The sequence below is a fragment of the Mesoplodon mirus genome (assembly GCF_964341445.2).
Source record: "Mesoplodon mirus genome assembly, contig: HAP1_SCAFFOLD_330, whole genome shotgun sequence".
NCBI classification, from domain to species: Eukaryota; Metazoa; Chordata; class Mammalia; order Artiodactyla; family Ziphiidae; genus Mesoplodon; species Mesoplodon mirus.
Genome location: NW_028295610.1, coordinates 500,781 through 525,359, shown reverse-complemented (window position 1 = coordinate 525,359; position 24,579 = coordinate 500,781). Strand labels below are relative to the sequence as shown.

At 42.0% G+C, this 24,579-nt stretch overlaps 2 protein-coding genes across 8 annotated transcripts in view; one reads left to right on the top strand and one right to left on the bottom strand.

Annotated features, from left to right (window-relative positions):
- LOC309797347 (protein FAM170A-like) overlaps nucleotides 1-24,579 on the bottom strand; it is a gene marked incomplete at both ends in the record, with an annotated part of 518,827 nt that overhangs the window by 46,300 nt on the left and 447,948 nt on the right. The window lies entirely within an intron of this gene.
- The window catches only part of LOC309797350 (uncharacterized protein), a 76,893-nt gene that overhangs the window by 16,276 nt on the left and 36,038 nt on the right, over nucleotides 1-24,579 (top strand). For 3 of the 7 annotated variants that reach the window (XM_082645938.1, XM_082645940.1, XM_082645937.1), the window contains exon 5: nucleotides 8,723-8,819. The exons of 3 other annotated variants lie outside the window; for them this stretch is intronic. In XM_082645938.1, coding sequence (XP_082502064.1) covers nucleotides 8,723-8,819 — 97 coding nt within the window. Of the gene's footprint in view, nucleotides 1-8,722; nucleotides 8,820-9,461; nucleotides 9,631-24,579 lie in introns of those variants that run through there. One more of the 7 variants, XM_082645939.1, reaches the window with a different exon arrangement.

The window sequence follows — 24,579 nt, the reverse complement described above, 5'->3', positions numbered from 1 at the left end:
CTTCACGTGCTGCTGGAGGACCTCCAATGTGGGGAAGACCCGGCAGCAGGCCATGCACCTGAAGCCAGTCTCCATGGTCACCATCCAGTCCGGTGTCTTGGCCCTGGGTGTCTCCTCGACGGCAGGTGACCCTGATGGGCTGCCTGGCTCTGCCCCTTCCTCATACTCTTTCTCCTCCCCAGTGGGCTCACTGTCAGACAGGAGGTTTTCGGTGGACACATCAGAGGGGTAAGTGCCTACTGTGCACGCATCCTCAGGAAGGGTCACTTCTTCTATCGTCAGCTGCTTTTCAGGCAACTCCAAGGGTTTGTTTGTCTTCCAGGAGACAGCGACACCCTTGTTCACTTGTACCTGCATGTAGTATATTTTCATGCCCCTTTCCTCTTTGTCTGTGTGCAGATCGTTCTTACAGGGTGAAGAGGGTGAGGAGGAGACACAGTGTGATGGGGGAGCGGTCTCCCCTTTTTCCTGAACCTGGGCTAGGGGTGCGGTAGGCTGGGCAGTGTCTCGATGTGATCTCCGGATTCCTGAAAAAGGAAATTATTAACATAATAACATGCATGGGCCATGCCGGAAGCTGAGGGAGCAGGTGTGTTAGACGAGAGAGGGACATTGGCACGGAATAGCTATGTTGTGAGCTTGGTGTCTGTTGGCCGTAGGAGGCAGTGGTGTATCTGGTGTCATCTGTGGGCTTTTTTCTGCGTGTTGGGGGATACTGGAGCGGTGTCTGTATACACGGGTGTGGAGTACAGTGGTGAGGACTGTGGTATGTGAGGGATGCGGATGGATGCGTGTATGATGAGGAGTGTGAGTTTGGGAATATCGGTGGTGCATTCCTTGTGGAATGGGGCGGTGGTGCAGGAGGAGAGTACTGTGGATCACGTGCTTGGGGTTCATGTGTGCACTGAGAAGGGCTGTGCCTGGAGGGCGCATGTGTGTGTGAGCTGTGTGGACCTGAGCTGGATGGTCCTGCTCTCAGGCTGGAGGACTATGATGCAGAACTCTGTCCTTCTCTGGAAGCAAAGGCAAAGAGAAACCCTACATTTTCCTCTGAAGATGCTTAATCTGGTCCCTCTTCCCTCCACCTCAAGTCCAGACCTTTCCGGCCCCTGCTCCTTGACTTCCCCACCATGGTAGTACCAGGATTCACACCCGCCCCCCACCCCTGACACAGCTGGCATCCACGCCCTCGTAACAGCTCAGCCATCCTGCCCAGGCTCCTCCACAGAGCCCTCATCACCTCTGATGACCCTGGGTTTCCTCTCAGCCTCCCTGGGATCTGTGTGCCTCCTGCCTCACAGCCAAGCACCCCCTCACCTGAGGAGCCCCACGCCCTTACCGGCATAGATGAGCCTGCGCGGAGAAGAAGCACAGGAGAAGTGTTTAGGGGCAGAGGAGACCTCCCCTGCCCCTGGGCTGCAGCCTTGGGCCACCACAGTGGATCCAAGGTGAGGGGGATCCTCTTGTGACTTCGAGATTCCTGAGGGAGGAATGAAAGGCTCAGGGTGGGTTCATCAGTTCGCTGTCCACAAATATTTACTGAGTGTGTGACACGTCTCAGGTGCAGTGAATACACACAGTTGAGAGTGTGGTTCCCAGTGGATCCTCCAGGATTTAATTCCAATCAATACTTATTCTCTCACTGTCTAGTTGGTAATGTAGGCCTCGGTGGTGACTGTGAGTATGTGGGAAGAGTGAGTGATGTGTATCAGTTAAGTCTGTGGTAAGTGTGGGGTTAGCATCGGGAGCACGGTGCAGATGTGTCTTATCTGTGTCTGTGGACTTTGTGTGCATGGTTTCTGTTCACAAGTCAGGAATTCTGGGACATGTAACTTTTCCTCATTACATGGTGTGGCTTGTATTTATGGTGTGTGTTCATTCATTCATTCACCAAGATTCAGTAAGCAGCTACTCCTGTGTATCCGGCACTCTTCCATTGTTCTAGTCTCTGGTAATGCTGCACATTCTAGTAGTGGAAGACACAGACTAAACAAAAATACAATAAATATATAATACCTGAGCTGCTGGTAAGTATATAAGGGTTGCCAAACTAAGCGAAGAAAAATACAGGGCACCCAGTTAAATTTCAGTTTCAGATAAACCCAGAATAATTTTTTAGTGTAAGTATTCCCATGCAGTATTTGGCCTGACTTAGTTTTAGTGTAAGTATGGCCCATACAATATTTGGGACATACTGATACTGAAAAATTACTTGTTGTTTATCTGGAATTCAAATTGAACTGGATAGCCCATATTTTCTCTGGCAACCCTGACATGGGTTACTGAGACTGTGGTTTACTGTGGTTTGTACAAAGCGGGTCTGGCATTACTCAAGAATGTGTTACAAGTGTGGTGTGTATGACACGTGACTGGTTCTTATAGAGGTATTTAGCGATGGCTGAAGTTAGCTGTGTTTGTGCGACAGTTGAGCAGATACATGTATATATAGTGTGTCTGTGTGTGTGTGTCCTATATATATAGTGTGTGTGTCTATATACATATCTCATCTCCAGCGTTTGGTGTTGGAGGACAGGATTGTGGTACAGATGGGTTGTATGAGAACGTAGTATAGGAGGGATGCGTGTATATACCTCTATGTGCTGTGTGTGGTTTACTAAGGAAGTTATATGTGGGGTGTGTGATATTTTTGCTGTATCAGAGTGTACATGGGTGTATGAGTTACTGTCTCATAAAACACCCCTAACAAGAATTCTGTATTCACTCTTATGTACACCGAGTGTCACCCACGTCCAGGCAGGGTGACAAGAATTTTACCACGCAGACTTTATATCTGATAAGCACTCTACCCCCATTCATCCTGCTAATCTCTGCACTATGACACACACACACACACACACACAGATACAGTCACACACACACACACAGAAACATAGAGAAAAATATTCTGAATGGCTAGGGGCAGTCATTGCCTTCCCCAGCCTGTCCCAGCCACTGCCTGGAAATCTGCCTGCTGTCTAGACCTCCATTGCCAGGGCCCACCCTACAGTCTCAAGTGTCCTGGGCCTGGTAGGAGCTACTGGGCTCTAATCTCGGGCAGAGGCCTCTAGCTGGAACTCTGGTGTGAGCACCTGCGCCCAGGGCAAGCTACTCGCCTACATTTAATGCACGCAGGCACCCCGTGGCCCGTGGCTCTCAGAGCTCCCCGCAGGACCCTGAGGACATTTCTCACCCCCGCTCACGCGGTCTCAGTCTCTGGAAAACCCTTCCCTTCCCTTGATCTCCTTTGGGAAATTCTTCCTGTTGAAGGAATAAAACCTCCTTGCTTTCAATATGACACCATCCCTTGACAAACAATCTTCTTTCGAACTGCATTCCACTTGTCAAGATACTTTTCAACAGGGCCTTCAACTCATGGGGCTTCTCTTTCCACTTTGGTAAAAGAGGCCAAGCAACTCATGGGTCTCTCTCAGCATCCTTGCATCCTTCACATCCCCCACCTCATGACCCCAGGGAAAGATCCAAGAGCATAAGAGAGAAATCGGGGATTGAGAAAAGATGCAACTCTAGGTCTGTGCAAGCAGGATGCAGCCTGCTGTGAGTCCGACAAAGCTCCAGGCCCGGCAGCCCCAGGAGAGAGCCCCCAGACCAGCAGAGCTGACCTCCCATCTCCCAGGGGCATCTGGCCGTTCTGTGCCGTCTCACACCACAGGGACGCTTCGGATGGATTTGGCAGCCTCAGTGAGACGAGGTCTCTCGCTCCCTGCTTCACAGGTGACACGTTCTCAGTCCCCCCCATCCTAGAGAAGGTTTAGTTTGGCAGAAACCCATGTGCCCCAGCAAGTTGCCCCCCACATACCTCCTCCGTTCTCGGCAGTTTCTTGGGACTCTTCATTTTCCAGATGTTTCCTCTTTTGTCGCCGTTTCATGGTACCAACTAGAAGTCTCCCTTAGAAGATGCCTCAAGAGATGTCCAACTCCTCCTCTTTCCTACAGGTTGGCCCTTCTTGGCTCTTGGGCAATCCGTTGAAATGATTCAATACAAACAAAAATAGTCAAGTCTCCTAAATGGCTGAAAAACTTGTACCACTTAGTGAACCAGCAGTACTGCCTAGTGCTCACCAGGGCTGTTATGTTTGCAAAGTTGCCAGGCGCACAGTGGAATTCCGTGACCGCAGTGAGGACATCAGAGCATTCGGTGGACCTAGGTTGAGCACAGTGTCTGCAATAGCACAGGCCCCGTTTTCAAGAACAATTCCTGTTTCCCAGCCGAAGCTTTCCCGTGAAAGGGAAAGGTTCATACCATATCTATTATAAGTTGTATCATACCATATCTATTATAAAATGAACATTTTGAGTGGAGATCTTTTAATGTCTTTTATATAGAGATTTAATATGAATATTTTAAATGGTCTCCAGTTTCCCTGTGGATTATTGACATTTTAAACTCTGCACTTCAATTTTCCCTCAATACGTGTAATTTTGTCACAGCTATTTCTGTACTTAAAGATGAGTAACTATATAATTGATTTCTTCATTTTTTCCCATCTCTTTCCAAGGTACTGAATTTGATTGTTTCTTATGAATGAGTGAAAAATGCTAGTCCTTGAGTCAGGACATTGGGCCTTTTACCAAGTAACTCAACCTGTCTGGGCTTCAGCTTCTGTCTGTGCGATCGAGAGGCTTGGCCTAGTTGACTTTTCAAATGCTGTGTTTCTTTGATTCACTCTCACGTACTGATCTGCTACTTAGGAAGAGGGCGTGTTCTCATAAAGTAAGAACAGTCGTTTTCTAATCCTTGGGTTGGGCGGAGTTTAAGTGGTCGTACTCAGTTTGTCAGTTTTATTTACTTTTACGTATGCTTAGTTCTAAGTAATTTATATGGCTCTTGTGAAAATTTTTAGATCTTATTTTTTCTTATTTTCTTTTACAGTTTCTAATTTGCTATGTCCAGTATAGAGGAGCGTGATTGACTTTTAAAATTTATTCATCTTGTATGTGTGTGCCTTGTTGAACCGTCTTATTAGTTCCTGCTAGTTTATCGGTGGGTTCTTTTGGGTTTCCTAGATAAATGAACATATTAAATGTAAATAATGTGTTCATTGGATAAAGTTTATTTTCTTGCATCTCTATATATAGAAGCAATATGTTGAATTGATTTAAATATTTAAATACTTACATACCTGTTATCATAATCTAACATTCTTTATCTTATTTTCTTTCAAACAATATAATGTTTTCAAGATTTATCCACGTGAATCCATATAGATCTAGGTCTTTTATTTTTGACTGTTTGGTATTATTTCATCACATTCGTATAGCATCATTTATTTTCCATTCAAGCATTATTGGACAATTGGATTGTTTCCCTCCCTTCTCTAAAACAAGCAATGTTTCCTAGAATATCCCTGAAGATGTCTGACAGTCGAGAAGGGCCAGGCTGCCCAAAGGTTCCTACTTGCTTTTAGCCACCTTTCAACAGGCCATCTCCAGCCAGCAATTTGAAGCACTGATGAAATGAAAACTCCCCCAAGTGTGGAGATCTTAGGAGCTTCCTAGAAGGTGGGAGGTTAATGATAGGCATCCTGCTGGGATCCCAGGGGAGTCTGAGCTTGCCTGAAGCTCATCTTCCTCCTTCACCTCTCAAGAGAAATGTGGAGGAAAGAAGACTTCAAAAACTGTGAGTAGGCAGAGGGAGAGAGATTGGTGGCCGAAGCTGCAACTGAGGTCTTCGAGTAGCCTGTGAGGACGCAGAGCCTGTAGAGAGCCAGGCTCTGCCTTCTGAGCACTTCGCCCCTAAGGCTGCTCATCATTCAGGTGATAGCAGGCATATACAGCCAACTCGGCCCACACTGTCACAGAAAGCCTTATCAGAATCTCTTCTTCTTCATACACTCTTGTGTCTGTTACTTGGTTATTGCCTTTGGTACTCCACTGATGTGAACCACAGTCGCCAGGGGATGGAGGACACTAGTGACCCGTCTTGCTCTGTGGCCTCAGTGCAGAGCTTGAGGGTAAGGGAAGAGGCCAAATGAAGGTCAAGAAGGAAAGATGGAGTTTGAAGAGAAGACCTGAGTTAAGGGTGTCTTCTCAAGTGTTGATGACTGAAATGTAGCTCCAGTACCTGAAGTCCTGCTTGTTCTCAAGGCTGACCACGGGGCTGGGTGCACTCAGTGAACGAATCGTATACAATTAGTATTTCCTTGTTTGCTCACACTTGCCCTCCTCTGATACACCCTCTGCAAGACTGATCTTCCCCTGAAACAACTTTCCACCTGCCACTGTCATCTCATGAACATTTGCTTCCCCTTCCTAGTGTCCCCCTAGAATGCCATTGCAGCCAATCATAATTTGATAATCATGCTGCTTACCATAGTCTCAGCAACTTCTGATAAATTTTATTCACTTTATTCCATAGTCTTCACCCATCAATCATCTTCCTTAACTTCCTAGCTGCAGGTTAACCCATTCGGAATCATTTCTTTTTCTTTCTCTTCTTTGGCAAATCCTTTCTATCTTTTAAGGTCTTTTTTTTTTGTCTCTCTACCATCCTGCCTTCCTGAAATTCTTTTTTTTCCGTTTAAGTAACCTTTCAATCTCCTTCCCCAACTTCCTCATAAACATTTAGAGTTTATTCCTCACACGTTAGACAGCAGTTTATGAATGGGCAGGCATAATGGACTCAGAATGAGTTGGCACTCCCGAGGTACCTGACTTGCTGCGGAGCCACAGGTGAAGGGCTGTCTGCTGGACACATGTTTGCATGGAGTCAGGCTGAGTGGCCTCGGGGTGTTTGCTCTGCACTTGTGTGTGTTTCTCCCTAGTTGGTTTCCTTGTCCAGCCACCTGTGACCTCCCTCCATCCAGCCCAGTGAATCCTTCTCATCACAGGGGTAGGATGTTTGTCTCATTTTCCATCACATCCTTTCCCCAAAGTTTGGTTGTGAGTTGTTCCCATTCCAAAGACGTTTCCTCTTTGAAGAGAAAAGAGAAAATCTTTTCTCTCCTTTTTTCTCACTTCACTTCTGCTCTATTATCTCCTCCGTCCAGAATGGCCCCCTGACTCAAATGTCTGTAGATCCGAAGATGGCAAGAAATGCCAGCAATTCTGAGATAATAATACGGATGGATCAGGAAAACTTGAAAACCTTTATCCCGCCACATTAAAAAAAATTGCACTTCCAGTGTATTCAGAGTCTCTGTGTAGAAACACAAATGATGTAGAAATTGAATTACACTCAAGTTTTGCTTTCCTCCTTTCCTGATTTATTCTAATCCTCAAAGATACCATGATGAACTATTTGTTATGTAAACTTTCAGACATTTTCTACACATGCACACTTTTCTTTTTTTCACATAAGAGTGTGAACTAGGTCACTTTCAACATGCTGTGATTCTGTGATTCACTGTCTCCCACCGAGTCATCCACTGATAAAGTCATCTGTTTCATGGAGAAATATTTCCAGTAGCTAATAGCCAATGTCTGTGGAGTGCTTACTCTGTGTCGGTATCTTCTAACTACTTTACAGTTAATTTGTACAACATACCCATGGACCAGGTACAATTATGACCCCCAAGTGACAGATAAGTGCAGATAAGTACAAATAAATACAGAGGCCAAGTGACTTGCTCAAGACACTGGAGCAAATCAAAATCCATGCCTCTGTAATCATTTTGCTCTATTGCCTCTGTCTGGGAGGCTTGATGATTTGGCAACTAAAACCTTAAATATCATGTTCCATTTTCATATCTGTGACACAAGCGTGGGACTGTGATACGGGGTAACTAACCTGAGTACTTTTGAAAACCCTTATGCACCTGGATGAAAGTAAGCCAGGGACTGCAAGCTATAGATTTTTGATTTCCTACCAACTTTTAAAAATAGCTTCTTGAATGCAATTTATGTAATGTCAAGCCTAGGATGTAGTCCAAATAGTAACAGAAAAATGAAGATATGCAGAAAAATACTTAAATTTGACAAGTATTGAGACTGTAGTATTTTTGGGGCCAGTGCGAAGACCACAGGAAAACTTGCTGTTTCCATCCCAAAGGGAAGAGCTCTGTGTTTCAACTGCCAAGGTCCCTGGGGCAGCAAGTGGGCTCACTGCTTACTAAAGAAGCATCCTCAGTTTGATAGAATCATATGGGAGCCTTACATTTGGTTAGCAGGTTCTACCTTCTTGATGTAATAATATTTTCAGGGTGTGGGAGGGTATCAAGCTCTGAAAATACCCTTGGAGAGATTTGCTTATTAAGTTTGGCTTTTTCAATCTCCCTAATACTTCTTTACTAAGCACCAGGCGGCTTCCTTCGCTTGTCAGAATCATGTTGTTTTTCCCTTGTCGAATGAACTTCCAAATACTTTTGGATGAGGTATTAACTTTGGAAAAAAATATACATCTCTTTAAAATAAGGAAGATAATTACAATGACAAGTAGAAAAGACTCTAAAATGGAGAATATACGCCATTACAGGCAATTAAGGGGAGTGGGAAGCTCGGGCTCACTGTCCAGGACATAGAAATAAAAGCTGAGGATGCTCTGAGGCATCTCTTGGATCTCTATAAGCCTCCATCGTTTCTGCTGAGTAGGGTTGACAGATAAAATAGAGGCTCTTCAGTTAAATATGAATGTCAGAAAAACAACGAGTACATTTTTAAGATAAGTATGCCCCAAATAGTACATAGGATCTACTTAAACTAAAAGTGATGACTTACTATTCATGTGAAGTTCAAGTTTAACTGGGTATCCTGTATTTTTATTTAGTAAATCTGACAGCCCTACTGATCATCCACAATGGAGGCAGTTCAGGAACGGTACATGCTGGCTCTCGGACAGTCAGAAATGGCTCCAGCAGATCCAGGTACAGTATGAAATTCTTTTTGGATGTAGCTCAGAAGCCATGGCCAGCCCTTGACTGCAAGTACTGCCTCGGGTTTCCCTGAGGTGGGGTAAACCTTCCTCTTAATGGCCTTTTGGTAAGTCTGGAAGACCATATCCAAGGGGAGCCCCAAAGTCAGTTTCATCCTCACAACCATGTTTCCAATTCCTGGAATTGGCTGCATATGACTCACAAGAGCTGAGGAGGTTTGTGAAAATTGGGAGTGTCATAGCTTGAACCCTTTGTAGGTAAAGTTTTGGTGCTCTGAGAGTTTTAACAGGAGCAATGTGAAAGACTCCAGGTCCCCAGGTAGATAGAAATAATCCTGTTCTACCTGGGTGTATGTGACAAGTCTCTAGTAGCTCACAGAGCAAATATCTGGTCTTGGAAAGACTGATCCAAGCTTGGATGTTTCTGGTGACAAGGCAAGGTCGTGAGTTTGAAGTTCACCTTTTATGGTTGCGGAGACAATAAGGTTGTCAGAAGGGCAATCATGGAGGCGACGTTGGCTTCATCCATTGTGCAGGCTTGTATATTTGGTTCTATGTAGATTGTGTTTCAAAGGTGGAGCTTGTTTACAATTATGAACATTCTCTGACATGCTTTTTGGACCTTCATTCCTAGAGCGAGAGCAGTGCCGAGGTTCTAGAAATGCCCTGGATATTCTGAGCTGTCAATGGCCTGTCCCAGGTACTGTTCCCTTGGTGCTGCTCCTTGAAATGTGCAAAGGGATTATCATCTGTTTTGTGGTGGGTCCTAGCATTGTGAAAGGAAGCTGCTGCTCCTGGCTCAGAGGATTTGGGATGTGGTTGGAGTAGATGGGCCAAATTTAGGTAACTGGTGTTACTATAGACAAGGACAACAAATTATTGGAAGTGGTGTTGTCTGGGATGGGAATGATGTTGCAATTTCACAAATGCTCCAGGACCAAGGAAGTCAACCAGAAGTACTGGGATTGTTTTAGGTTGCAGGTAAGGGACAGAGGGATGGACTAGAGATTGAGCTCATACAGCTGGTTAGTGTGTTGTTCATTCGTTCATTCATTCATTCATTCATCCAACACGTATTTACTGAGTTACTATCATGTGTCAGTTAGTCTGTTAGGTTTTGTGATACGATAGTGAAGGAAACAACTTCTCGGTCTTTAAGGAGTGTATAGTTCAGTCAGAGAGACTGATAAAGAAATAGGTAATTACAACATAGGAAATAAGTCATTTGATAGAGGAAGTAGGTGTTTGTGGGTGTAAACAGGAGGGTAAATTTAACTAAGTCCAGTTGTGGAGGTAGGGAATGGGAGACCCAGAGGGACTTCTTGAACGAAGTGATAGTGGAGATCAGCAGGGTGAGTAGCAATTTTCCAGGACCTTCCCAGGCAAAGATGGAAGGAAGGAAGGAAGTTTCAGGCAGAGGGACCACTCTGTACAAAATCCTTAAGATAAAGAGGATATTGTATGTTCTTCAGCATGGCTGGGACATGAACTCTGAGAAAGGGGGTTGATAGGAGATATGGCTGGAACGAGAGCCATGGCTCTGTCATTTAGACTTTGTTCTGTAATCAATGGGGATTCATTGAAGGTGAAGGCAGAGGAGTGCCTCCATCAGACTGTGTCCTAGAAAAGCCACTTAGGTGACTGTGTATAGGGTGGGTTTAACTGAGCATGAGCGTGGACAGTAAGCTCAAATTTTTCTGTGTGGGACCAGTGTCACACATGGGACTATGTAGGGCACCAGATTCAATGGGGCAATGAATGTTTTTTGGTTTTTTCCTCCTTTTTTATATGAGGCTAGGCAGATGATGCCATGCCTTCGTTCCATTAAGAGCAATGTGAAATCAGTGAAATCTCCTAAGATTCTGCAAGGCAGATTTTTCTTTGTATGATTTTAAATTCCCTCAAGACCTGAAAGGGCCATTGCTGTAGAAAAGGGGTCTGGTACATGTAACACCTGGATGGAAATAACAGCTTATGGGAAAACATGGAATTTGAGGAATTCTGGGGCAGGATGCTGGAAGTAGATGACTGCAAAAGGCCTTTCCAAGTCACAGCCTTATAGCTCCTGGTCCTCTTTACCTTCTCCTCTTCCTGACCCCAACCTCATGAGGATGAAAGTGTACTCTAGAGACCTTTGATCAAATCCTGCCCACAACAGTCTGTGGTTTGAAAGTTACAAAATTCCCTGAGAATTGGTAAGCTCTCTATCTTCCTCATTAGTCATTTAGTACCATTTATAATTTCCAAACAGCTACTGTTTCTAGAGCCCTTGCTTTCCATTTCTGAGTGTGTTTTGTCATTATTCTTTTTGATCTTGAAAATGTAATCTTTAACAAACCACCAATTAACCATGAAATGTCACTGCAGCAAAACATCAGTATTCTCCATGGGGTTTGTTGTACTTGGATTTGACCTTCATTGTTCATTCTTGGACTGTCTTCCCAGTTTGTGGCTTATTTGGATTCGCATTTCTTCTTTTTGTTGATTACTTGAAAGCTTTTGTGTAGAAATTAAGCTGGTAAAATAACATAGAAGGCTTTTCCCCTATGATAGTCCCTTTCTTTTGATACCAGTAATTAAAAGTGTGCTGTGATAGCATTAGAGGACTTAAAGTTTGAAGGTTTTAAGAATGACTTGGAGACTCAGGAGTGAAAAGGGACTAATACAAGTGAGCATGAATTATTATTTTGCTCAAAATACTATTTAAAAGAGATTAGAATTTAGGTTTATTGAAGAAAATGGTTATATTTGAGCTATTTGAAGTTCTAACAGTCAGATATTCTTTGAAAATCTATTTTAAAGTTCTAACTGGTGATCGTAGAATAAAATTGCCACTTGATGGAATGTGGAATGTGAAGAGGTGAAAGAAAAGTCAGACTGGAATGATGCTACAAAAAAAGAAACTTCCCATCATGACCAGGCAGAGCAAATGGAAATCAGGTGGGAAAGGACATAGAAGCAGAGATGGTTTTGTGATTCCTGGAGCCTGCAGCCCTTTGAAAGTGCTAACCACCATGGGGCAGGTGCAGAGCACCAAATGAGAGCCTCTCGTAAAAGTCCACGCGGCAGAGATGACAGGGGCACCAGGTGGGAAGTCTCTCCATGTTTGGTACACAGGCTGGAATTTCCAAGATATGAAGACACAGGTCTTTCTCTGAAAGGGGAGGACTGTGACGTTTTTTAGATAGAATTTCCAGAGCTAATGACATACTCAAGCTAAAGAAAATATATCTGTCCATCTAGGGACGCTGAAAACAGTGGGAGGCAGAAAGAGAAAATATTTTGGCAACTGAGAGACCTGGGCTGGTGTCTGTTACTTGAGTAAATTACTTAATGCCCCTGAGTCCAGCTTCCTCATCTATAAACTGGTGATGTACTAATAAGATTGTTGTGGGCATTAAATGAGATCATGGACGTTGGGCCATTGGTACAGTACCTGGCACATAAGAACTGTTTAATAAATGGAAACCAGCACTCATTATTCAAATGATAAGAATAGTGCATCTCAGGCTCTTGTTGAGAGAGGTTTCTTATTATCTATTCTAATTGCTAAGATGACTTGTGAAGCCCTCTGAATTTGCATTTGCCAGTTGCCTGCTATTGGCAATTTGTTCAATGTCCCTCCTATATTTCTTAGACCCTACCATTTTGTGCATGTGGCAAACTTTCAATTGCCATTATTTGGCATTTTCCAGCCCAGGAACTTCTGAAGCTGTTGAAGTCTGCTCTGCCTGTGTAGATGGCAGGAAGGAAGTGAGGGGAATTAATAGCTTCCCAGCAGCAGTCCTCAACCAAGGACTGATGGGAGTGGGCATCTAAATGCCCCAGCTCCCTGGCCCTTCAAGTTGGAAGCTTGTGTTTCCCAGAGTTTGTCTGTGGATTACCTCCACTTTTCCACACTATTACCTGGCTATAACACAGTATTTAATGCTTGCCTTCTCTTCCCTATCTCACTTTCCTATTGGAGTTTCTTCCATTTCTCATATTAACTATTTGAACTGGAATGTTTATGACTGGGTTTGATTCTGGGAGAACCCATAGGAAGTCATTTTCTTGAGAGAAAACAGTTGTCAAGTTGCCTTCTATGAAAAGATATTAAATAATAGAAAAACTTAAGCTTTCTTTATGGTCGATTCATTTTTCCCTATGCACATTAATTGGCTACAGTATTGTTTAAATAATGATATAATATAGAAGTGATACAAAAAGCAAAAGGACACTGCTGATTTTAGAATATTTGTTTTCATGTTAAGCATCTAAGACACATCAGTTATGTGAAATGAAAACATGATGACCCAAAACCTATGGGATGCAGCAACTGCAGTTCTAAGAGGGAAGTTTATAGCGATACAATCCTACCTCAAGAAACAGGAAAAATCTCAAATAAACAACCTAACCTTACACCTAAAGCAATTAGAGAAAGAAAAACAAAAAAGCCCCAAAGTTAGCAAAAGGAAAGAAATCATTAAGATCACATCAGAAATAAACAAAAAAGAAATGAAGGAAACAGTAGCAAAGATCAATAAAACTATAAGCTGGTTCTTTGAGAAGAGAAGCCAAATTGATAAACCATTAGTCAGACTCATCAGGAAAAAAAGGGAGAAGATGCAAATCAACAGTTAGAAATGAAGAAGAAGTAACAACTGACACTGCAGAAATACAAAGGATCGTGAGAGATGACTACAAGCAACTCTATGCCAATAAAATGGACAACCTGGAAGAAATGGACAAATTATTAGAAAAGCATAACCTTCCGAGACCGAACCAGGAAGGAATAGAAAATATAAACAGACCAATCACAAGTGCTGAAATTGAGACTGTGATTAAAAATCTTCCAAGAAACAAAAGCCCAGGACCAGACGGCTTCACAGGCAACTTCTGTCAAACATTTAGAGAAGAGCTAACACGTCTCCTTCTCAAACTCTTCCAAAATGTAGCAGAAGGAGCAACACTCCCAAACTCATTCTACAAGGCCACCATCACCCTGATACCAAAACCAGAAAAATATGTCACATTGATAGAAAACTACAGGCCAATATCATTGATGAACAGAGATGAAAAAATCCTCAACAAAATACTAGCAAACAGAATCCAGCAGCACATTAAAAGGATCATACACCACGATCAAGTGGGGTTTATCCCAGGATGCAAGGATTCTTCAATATACACAAATCAATCATTGTGATAAATCATATTAACAAATTGAAGGAGCAAAACAATATGATCATCTCAAGAGATGCAGAAAAAGCTTTTGACAAAATTCAACACCCATTTATGATAAAAAGCATCCAGAAACTAGGCATAGAGGGAACTTACCTCAGTATAATAAAGGCCATGTATGACAAACCCATAGCTAACATTGTTCTCAATGGTGAGAAACTGAAACCCTTTCCTCTAAGATCAGGAACAAGACAAGGTTGTCCACTCTCACCACTATTATTCAACATAGTTTTGGAAGTTTTAGCCGCAGCAATCAGAGGAGAAAAAGAAATAAAAGGAATCCAAATTGGAAAAGAAGTAAAGCTGTCACTGTTTGCAGATGACATGCTACTTTACATAGAGAATCCTAAAGATGCTACCAGAAAACTACTAGAGCTAATCAACGAATTTGGTAAAGTAGCAGGATACAAAATGGGCAGAAACCTCTTGCATTCCTGTACACTAATGATGAAAAATCTGAAAGAGCAATGAAGGAAACACTCCCATTTACCATGGCAACAAAAAGAATAAAATACCTAGGAATAAACCTACCTAAGGAGACAAAAGACCTGTATGCAGAAAAGTGTAAGACACTGATGAAAGGAATGAAAGATGATTCAAATAGATGGAGAGGAATACCATGTTCTTGGATTGGAAGAATCAACATTGTGAAAATGACTATACGACCCAAAGCAATCTACAGATTCAGTGCAATTCCCATCAAACTAGCAATGGCATTTTTCACAGAACTAGAACAAACATTTTCACAATTTGTATGGAAACACAAAAGACCCTGAATAGCCAAAGCAATGTTGAGAAAGAAAAACGAGCTGGAGGAATCAGGCTCCCAGACTTCATACTATACTACAAAGCTACAGTAATCAAGACAGTATGGTACTGGCACAAAAACAGAAATATAGATCAGTGGAACAGGACAGAAAGCCCGGAGATAAAGCCACGCACATATGGTCACCTTATTTTTGAGAAAGGAGGCAAGAATACACAATGGAAAAAAGAGAGCCTCTTCTATAAGTGGTGCTGAGAAAACTGGACAGCTACATGTTAAAGAATGAAATTAGAACAGTCCCTAACACCATACGAAAAAGAAAGTCAAAATGGATTAATGACCTAAATATACAGCCAGACACTATAAAACTCTTCAAGGAAAACATAGGCAGAACAGCCTATGACATAAATCACAGCAAGATCCTTTTTGACCCACCTCCTAGAGAAATGGAAATAAAAATAAACAAATGGGACCTAATGAAACGTAAAAGCTTTTGCACATCAAAAGAAACCCTAAACAAGATGAAAAGACCACCCTCAGAATGGGAGAAAATATTTGCAAACGAAGCAACTGACAAAGGATCAATCTCCAAAATTCACAAACATCTCATGCAACTCAATATCAAAAAAACAAAGAACCCAATCCAAAAATGGGCAGAAGGCCTAAATAGACATTTCTCCAAAGAAGATATAGAGATTGCCCAGAAACACATGAAAGAATGCTCAACATCACTAATCATTAGAGAAATGCAAATCAAAGCTACAATGAGGTATCACCTCACACCACTCAGGATGGCCATCATCAAAAAATCTACAAACCGTAAATGCTGCAGAGGCTGTGGAGAAAAGGGAAGCCTCTTGCACTGTTGTTGGGAATGTAAATTGATACAGCCACTATGGAGGTCAGTATGGAGGTTCCTTAAAAAACTAAAAATAGAGCTACCATACGACTCAGCAATCCCACTACTGGGCATATACCCTGAGAAAACCATAATTCAAAAAGAGTCATGTGCCACAATGTTCATTGCAACTCTATTTACAACAGCCAGGGTATGGAAGCAATCTATGTGTCCATCGATAGATGAATGGATAAAGAAGATGTGGCACATATATACAATGGAATATTACTCAGCCATAAAAAGAAACAAAATTGAGTTATTTGTAGTGAGGTGAATGGAGCTAGAGACTGCTATACAGCGTGAAGTAAGTCTGAAAGAGAAAAATAAATACCCTATGCTAACACGTATATATGGTATCTAAAAAAAAAAAGGTTCTGAAGAACCTAGGGGCAGGATAGGAATAAAGACACAGATGTGGAGAATGGACTTGAGGACACGGGGAGTGGGAAGGGTAAGCTGGGATGAAGTGAGAGAGAGGCATGGACATATATACACTACCAAATGTGAAATAGATAGCTAGTGGGAAGCGGCCGCATAGCACAGGGAGATCAGCTCGGTGCTTTGTTACCACCTAGAGGGGTGGGATAGGGAGAGTGGGAGGGAGACACAAGAGGGAGGAGATATGGTGATATATGTATATATATAGCTGATTCACTTTTTAATAAAGCATGAACTAACACACCATTTTAAAGTAAGTATAACCCAATAAAGATGTTAAAAAAGAAAAGAAAAGAAAAGATTGAATCTGACCAGAACCCATGTGTAATCACAGCTCGGCGTTTAACAACTGGTTTAATTCCTTATCATAAATATACAACCAGGCCAGAGGCATCCAATATTTATAATAAATATCAGTGACATGATAGTATCATCATGAGACCTCTGTGTATTCTTTCTGATTCAGATGAAACCCAAATTTTCTGTCTCCCCACAAAACTTACTTTTTCTATTTTCATGCATTGACTGCATAATTGATTTTGGAGAGCTGTTCCATCTGTGTTTTGAGTTGGGCTGAAGTAAGCAGTCTCCCTCTCAGTGGGTATGCCTACTCATAACTCAGACAAAATACAACATGGAATACACGTTGGATGTTTTGGTTTTATCTATCAGGTTGATTTACAAATGATGCCAGCGGTTGTATCGTCAAAATAGCAGCTTTCAAACTTTTTCCCCCCCAGTGATTGATTCCTTTTACAAATATAATTTTCTCTAGAACTCCATAGTATAAACTATATTATGAAAATACTGATGTGACAGGCAGGTAGCTGAAAATGGTAATGGACTGCTGTGTGCTCTCAGGACACTCTGCAGTTATTATTTACCCAGAAACCCATGGGAGGTATAGTAAGAAATCCCATTTCAAAATTGCATCACCAACAATGCCTAACTACTGCTTGTATTTTTTTTTTTTCATTTTTATATTTTGCGGTACGCGGGCCTCTCACTGCTGTGGCCTCTCCCTTTGTGGAGCACAGGCTCCGGACGCGCAGGCTCAGCAGCCATGGCTCACGGGCATAGCCGCTCTGCGGCATGTGGGATCTTCGCAGACCGGGGCACAAGTGCGCATCCCCTGCATCGGCAGGCGGACTCTCAACCACTGCGCCACCAGGGAAGCCCTTGTATTTCTTTTTTTTTTTTTTTTGCGGTATGCGGGCCTCTCACTGTTGTGGCCTCCCCCGTTGCGGTGCACAGGCTCCGGATGCGCAGGCCCAGCGGCCATGGCTCACGGGCCCAGCCACTCCGCGGCATATGGGATCATCCCAGACCGGGGCACGAACCCGTATCCCCTGCATCGGCAGGCGGACTCTCAACCACTGTGCCACTAGGGAGGCCCAGCCCTTGTATTTCTTATCATAAGCATCAAAGTCAGGGAAGAAGCACACAAAACTTCTAATAAGTACTAAAAGATTTATAACTAAGTAATATTAAAACATTATCTGTTAGAAATTAGTTATTGAGTAATTGACTATTATGTGATAAGACTGGGTTCCAGGTAGATGAGTCTGAATTTTACATGGTATAGAAATTGGAGGGGCATGTTATTGTAGAAGTGGGTTACTGATAGGGGAAAACGGAATTCTCTTATTATATAAATCTTAGAGAAGGGACAGTTTACCGTGATAAACTTAGATGATATGTACTTAGCCAATTGTACCAATAGGCCAGTCTGTGCGATGTTCAAGGAACATGGATTTTCCATTCTCTGAGGTCCTATCCAGTTGCATGAAACCCAGAATGGTGTCTCATCTAACCCTTTATGATCCTGAAAACTGTTTGTCACCCTGAAAATCCAGCATGATTCCCCAACATGATTGCAAAATCTGCCATTAATCAAGCAGCCCTTGTAACCTGGCTCTAGCAGTTTCTCACTATACCACTAGCACCATCTTGCCTCATTGCCCAAAGGTTGCATGATAAGACTAGGTACTGCACATGCCCCATATGGACTGGTTTAGCATGTAGGCTTTGACAAAGGCTTTCACAGACATGAGGACTTGATTACACATCTTTAGAAATGAGAGCAAACCAGGTACTGCTGTTTTAAAAAAATGACCAGGGCCAATCTACACACTTACTAATCAATAACATATTTAAAGTAAGGTCATTTATATACACACATTTGGTAGGAGTCTTACACTGAGATTTGCAGACAAGAATGAGTTAACCAGACATGCCTTGCAAGGGGGTTCACCAAAATGTGTTAAAACCTAATATATATCACTTGTGAGTCAGTGACTCCTAGAATATTCCCACAGTGTTAAAATATACACTAAAAATAAAAAATTTGGACTAAATTATTTGTATGTAACACCTGAAACAACTATGCAGAATTTTAGGGCTTCTAGAAACATAGCTTAAAAATAAATCCTAAAATGAGGTCCCTGGCTTGGAGAATTTGGATTATTGCCATTTTACCAATGGAGAAAAAGCAAACAAATCAAAAAATGACTTAGGCATGATTACATAGTAACTCAATGGCAGGCCTGAAGAGTGGAACTCAGGGTTTCTGTGCTGAAATCCAGGAATCCAATGAGCTAAACTTCCAGGAAGTAGAGTATAGCACTGAAGTTCCAGACGACAGCTATATCATTGAGTTTGGTGTAAAATAAAATTCATTTCATTCAAGTGAGAACTGTTAGTTGCTCAAAAATAATATTGGGATATAACTTCCTATTACTTTGACTTTGCTCCTAATCCATGTCTGATGGCTTGGTAATGATAAAAATTCAAAGTGTAAAGTTATGTGCAGGAATACTCATTAGACTTGGAGGACAGAACCAGTAATGGGAAGGAATTGTAGGCTACTGTCTTAGGCTGTGAAGTCATTCATAATAAGCTTCTTATTAGCTTTTGGGCCACCATGTTGTACTGAATATCAAGCGTTGATCACCTCAGCTTGTAGACTGTAAAGTGTCTATAGGAAACAGAGTGTCATTTGATTTTCCCTAAAGTGATGCTGAAGCACATTGGCAATAGATTAACATTTTAAAGGACCATCCTTTAAAGAAATGCTTTTCCTCAAAGAGTGAAATTCAGAACAACCTATTCTAGCCTTAAAGTTCGGATGGCTCTTTGTTTGCATCCAACTTCATTCTGATGGGAAATTTTGGACAGTCCCCTTCCCTCATTGTGGAGAGTCAGGGGGAGCTCAGATAAGGTGCTTGCCTTGAAAATGCATGGTGAAGTTTGTGTAGTGAAGGAAGATGTAGGGGTGAGTATTCACTAAAGGCATTTAGTTTTCTCATTCAGAAGATAAGTTCAGATTTTCCCAAAAGGTAGGAAAAGATCTAGAAATGGAAGACAAAGCTGAGAGTAGAAGTAGGACAATGTGAGATCACGTGGGCATGGAGCATGGAAGGATCTCTTTTTCTCTTTGTTGATTTTCAACTGGTTTATTGGCTTTATTGGTGTATTAGTTTTGGAGAGAAGGTGTGAACGTAGGCTTTGTGTATGTACAATCTTCTCGTTTCCTTTTACTGAGAATCTCTGGTACAGGGTGGGATTAGGATCAGTGATAGTGGGTATGAGTCAGCAGAGGAACAGATCTCAAGAAATAGTTCAATTGAAGAATTTTAATAATGAACTAATAATTTCATAAGAAGATAGGGCATGTTTCAGCCCACAAAGGGAATATTTTATTGAAAAATACACTCTCTCCATAGTATGTGCTTGTACCCACTGGGGTAATTCTGGGAGTTAGATAATGCTTTGAAGTTAGTTGGGTGGTTTGAAGGTTTCTACCACTCTGTTCCTGAAAAGGTGTTTTTCATCTTTCTTTTGGATAATAGTGCTTACAGGCTTTGTAGAGTAGATACAATGATGCAGAATAAACTCAATAGATAGAACAAATAGGTAGCTAAAATACCTCTCAATGGAAGGGGACCAAATGCATTGTGAATAACCAAGTGTTCATTTTATTCCAAGGAGGGGGTTGGGTAAATGACCCTGGTTCTGTGCCAGATGTTGTTTAACAACTGGAGCTAGTGGCGATGGAGTCTTGCTGTGTCACTTCAGAAAGGACGCGTTGACTACCATTGTCAGTCTATCTGGTGGCAGTCTTTGTCGTCATTCGCCACAGCCGAGAAGGCAGGCGTCTCACACAAAGTTGTTTAGTTGACAGATGTTTCTTGCGTGGAAGCTCCGAGTTAGCTACCTTTGTAGAGTTTCCTATCCAGCTCAAGCTGGGACTACAGGAACCATTCAGCAAATGAACACTGACTCTACCAGCTGTTCCATCTACAGCACACGGAGGCTTTTCAGCTTGTCTGAAGCCTGGTACAATTTGTCTGCACAGGTGCTGCAGGTGGAAAGGTATATTAGACTCTCATTAATGCTGGCATTTCACTAGAGGCATTCAAGCCTCCCAGAGCTGGAAAGGGTTGCACTCTTAAATGTTAGGATTCAAAGGACATTCAGATCTTAAGGAGAGAAGCAGGGACATGTAGGCAATGGCCCTCTTTGTTTATAATGTCTCCTTGGTTTCTGAACTCATTCAGTGTTTTGTCCTCCCCTGCCGCTCTGGATGCTGCCGTGCCAGATTCATTAACTGATTAACCCCCCTTTTCATTTTCATGTGAAATGATTCTAACGTTTAAGTAATGAACCCTGGTCTCACTGGTGTGCTGCTGACCTTGGGCTTGTTTTGAATTTGCTAGCTGGCTGCAGTTTACTCTTCAAGCCTTGCCTAAAGTTATCATTCTGTGATGAGATATGAAGAAAATCGGTTAGAAATGGTCCAAAAGACTGAACCAATACAGGAATGGATGATTTTTTTTTCACCCAAACAGAGACGGAAGAGAGGGAAGTAGGATAACTGCATCTTGGTGGGACATGGCATGTCTGAAGTGAGTGGGAAAGGGAGACGAATATGGAAATTCTTTAGCCCTTGCAGTAGAGACTGGGGGTAGAGGGATAGCTTTAAGTTCCCTTTAGTTTATTTAAGAAATGATTTTATCCTCACATCTGAATGGTCTGAGTACAAATCCAAGTTAATTACAGTGGAACCCGTTGGACTCCTGATGTTATGGTGGGAGTCCTATACCTGCTTTATGAGTTGGCTGCATAAGATGGGTCTTCGATTCTATTCTGTGTTTCTGTTAGAAAGGATGTTAGGATAGTGACGTATCTTAGGGGTATCAGTGCATTGTGCTGTGATACTCCTTCTTTTCTTTCCTTCTCTCCCCACCTTCTTCCTTCTCCTCAGCACATATAGAAGCCAGAAATGTCCTAACCTCTTTTTACCTTCAATTTTTAAAACATTGGCCCTGTCCCTGGCTCTGTGCCAGGTAATGTTGATTCATTACCCCATTTAATATCCTCAGCAAGCAGCAGAAGTAAGCATTATCAGCACCATGTTACAGACAGAAAATTGAGGCTCAGAGAGGTAACGACACTAATGTCAGGTCATGTAACTAATAAGTGATAAGGCTGAGATTCAGATCCATATCTCACTACAAAAGCCGCCTTTCCCCCACATGACTGATGTGCATTGACTTTCAATCCGTGTTTTCTTTAAAAAACTTTGGAGAGAGACCAAGTCCTTGACTTGGGTTAGAAAGGAGTTTCATAGACCTGAATCTCAAAATGCTTAAATTACTGAAATAACAAACAGTAAGAAGTCCAGACCTTCTCCACATTTGGAATCGTTGTTCTTCCCATAGTCTTGTGTCTGTTTCATCAAATATGAGTTGATTATGTTTCAATAAGAAAGGCCACTGAAACATAAAGCTGGGTGATTTAAAGTCATCTTTCGAGGCTTGACAGTCAGTGAATGTTTTATTCTCCTCTGTTGCTATGTCACAAGGACAAACGTAGATCTGATTATAAAATGCAATTGTGTTCCTCTCCGTATTCTACACAGAAAGTGTTATTAAGCCGTGGTGACCTTTACTCACAAGAAACGTGGTTGGCGAGTCACAGAAAGTGTGAACAGTTGCTCCCCCATGAAGCCCTGCTCCTGTGAATGGAGAGACGTCTTTTGGTAAAATGTAGCCATCTGGGAGGATTTAGGAAGGTTGAATACTGAGAAGTAAAGTGATGTGGGTCTTACGGATGGTTGTTGTGAAGTAGATCATTTGTCTAAATCCCAAACCCTGAAATGGCTATCTCTGTGAAATGGAACATAGCTTTTATGATATGAATATTCAGTGACCTGACATCAATAAAAAGAGGAATGAAAAGAAGAAAAGCACATAGGTCAATTACATTTTTCCCACCTGGAGAGGTCTTTGCCGCTGAAGCTTGGCATGTCTCTGGACGCAGAGCATCCTTCTGGTGTGTGCTTCAGGCATTGTGCGCAGGTGTCTGGTTCCCATTGTGCTGCCAGTGGGCTGGGGGGCCACTTGCTGATGGAGCTCATTGGCAGCTCTTTGTGTATCTTCCTGCTCCCACGAAGCATCATGTCTTTATCTTCTTCCCTCACTGCCTACCTCAGGCACAGCAGGGGGATTGGATCCTCTAGCACCACCATGAACTTGAGAGCTTTGCCTCTGCTCTTAAATCTTGCCAAAAGCTTAATTGACACGTTTTCTTGAAAATTCTTTTTTACGTTATAACTGAATCTTTTGGAGCTTTTTCCAGGTTCCTTTGTTGGAGCTTTCTCTTACTTGCTGTGAATTTGCTCTTAGTTCTCAATTCGTGGAAGTATCAAATTTGGTCTGTCTTTTATTCATGGTTAATTTTACGTTATTCATTATCCGTTGATATTGTAACTCCTTTAAGCATATTTAATGGTGGTACACGTCATGCCAAACACGTCTGAGTTTCTCAGATCCATCTGAAGCAGAGAGGATGAAAAAAAAATCAGCATCTTCACTTTTCCAGAGGAAGGGGGGCCAGACCTTCTAATATTGTAAAATGTGTGAAATCATTGCTGTCTCCAACCGCAAGATTGTTTCAGCATCCATGAGGCAATTTTATGTGTTTTTGGAATGAGATCCTTTAGTTTCTCTCTGTATTACATTTAGTGTCTGATAAACAGTCCCTACTGTCTACACTTTTGTCCTGTTAGTAGTCTAAAGACTTCATTCTCACAAACTGTACCAGTTGACTTTTATCTCCCCTGTTATAATAAGTAGTTTGATGTCTGTTATAAGTAGCCTTGCCAGTAATGTTCGAGAATCATCAGGTTCACTAAAATCCCTTTGGGCTGAAATGTTTTCAGTATTCCTGCTCACCTCATTGTGTTCAACCAGCCCTTCTAAGCTTTCTTTAATGTTTCCATTGATTTCCTTCCTAAGTCACAGTCCCTATGACCAGTCCTGCCATTGCAGGTGCACTCAGAGTTCACCCTGGTGGATCACAGGTTCTCATGTCTATCAAATGAAGTGGGATGATATTGTAAAGAAGAAATACGTTAAGTCCGTATGGCTGGCATCTCATGAAACTCACTTGGCATGTGGGCTAACATGCTTTCATGATTTTATAGTCTTTGTTTTTAAAAAATGTTTGAAAACATTGTGGTAAAATATACATAACATGTAATTTACCATTTTAACCATTTTATAAAGAGGTATACACTTCAGTGGCATTCACACTGTTGTGCAACCATCACTACTATCCACTTCGAGGACTTTTTTCATCTCGTAAGATGGGAACCCGGTACTCATTAAACAATAACTCCTCTTTCCTCCCTTCCCCCAGCCCCTGGCAACTATCATTCTACTTTCTGTCTCTATGAATTTGACTCTTCTAGGTATCGTGTATAGGTGAGGTAATATACAGTATTTGTCCTTTTGTGACTGGCTTATTTCACTTCACATACTATCTTCAAGGTTCATCCATGTTGTAGCATGTGTCAGAATTTCTTTCCTTTTTAAGGTTGCATAATACTTCACGCTAGGTGTATACCACATTTTCTTTATCCATGCATGCGTTGGTGCACAATTGGGTTGTTTCCTCCTTTTGGCTATTGTGAATACTACTGCTATGAATGTGGGTGGGCAAATATCTTTTCACATCCTTGCTTTCAATTCTTTTGGGTATATATCCAAAAGTGGAATTGTTGGATCAGATAGTAATCCTATTTTTAATTTTTTGAGGAACTGCCACACTACTTTCCACAGTGTTGCACTGTTTTATATTCCCACCAGCAGCGCACAAGAGTTCCGATTTCTCCGCATCTTCACCAATAGTTATTTTCCGTTTTTTTGATAATAACCATTCTGACGAATGGGAAGTGGTGTCTCACTGTGGTTTTGATTTGTATTTCCCTAATATTAGAGATGTAAAGCCATCTCTTCATGCGCTTATTAGATATTTGTATATTTTCTTGGAAGAAATTCCTATTCAAGTCCTTTGCCCATTTTTAAATTGAGTTGTTTGTTTGTTTTGTTGTTGAGTTGTAGGAGTTCTGTTTATATTCTTGAT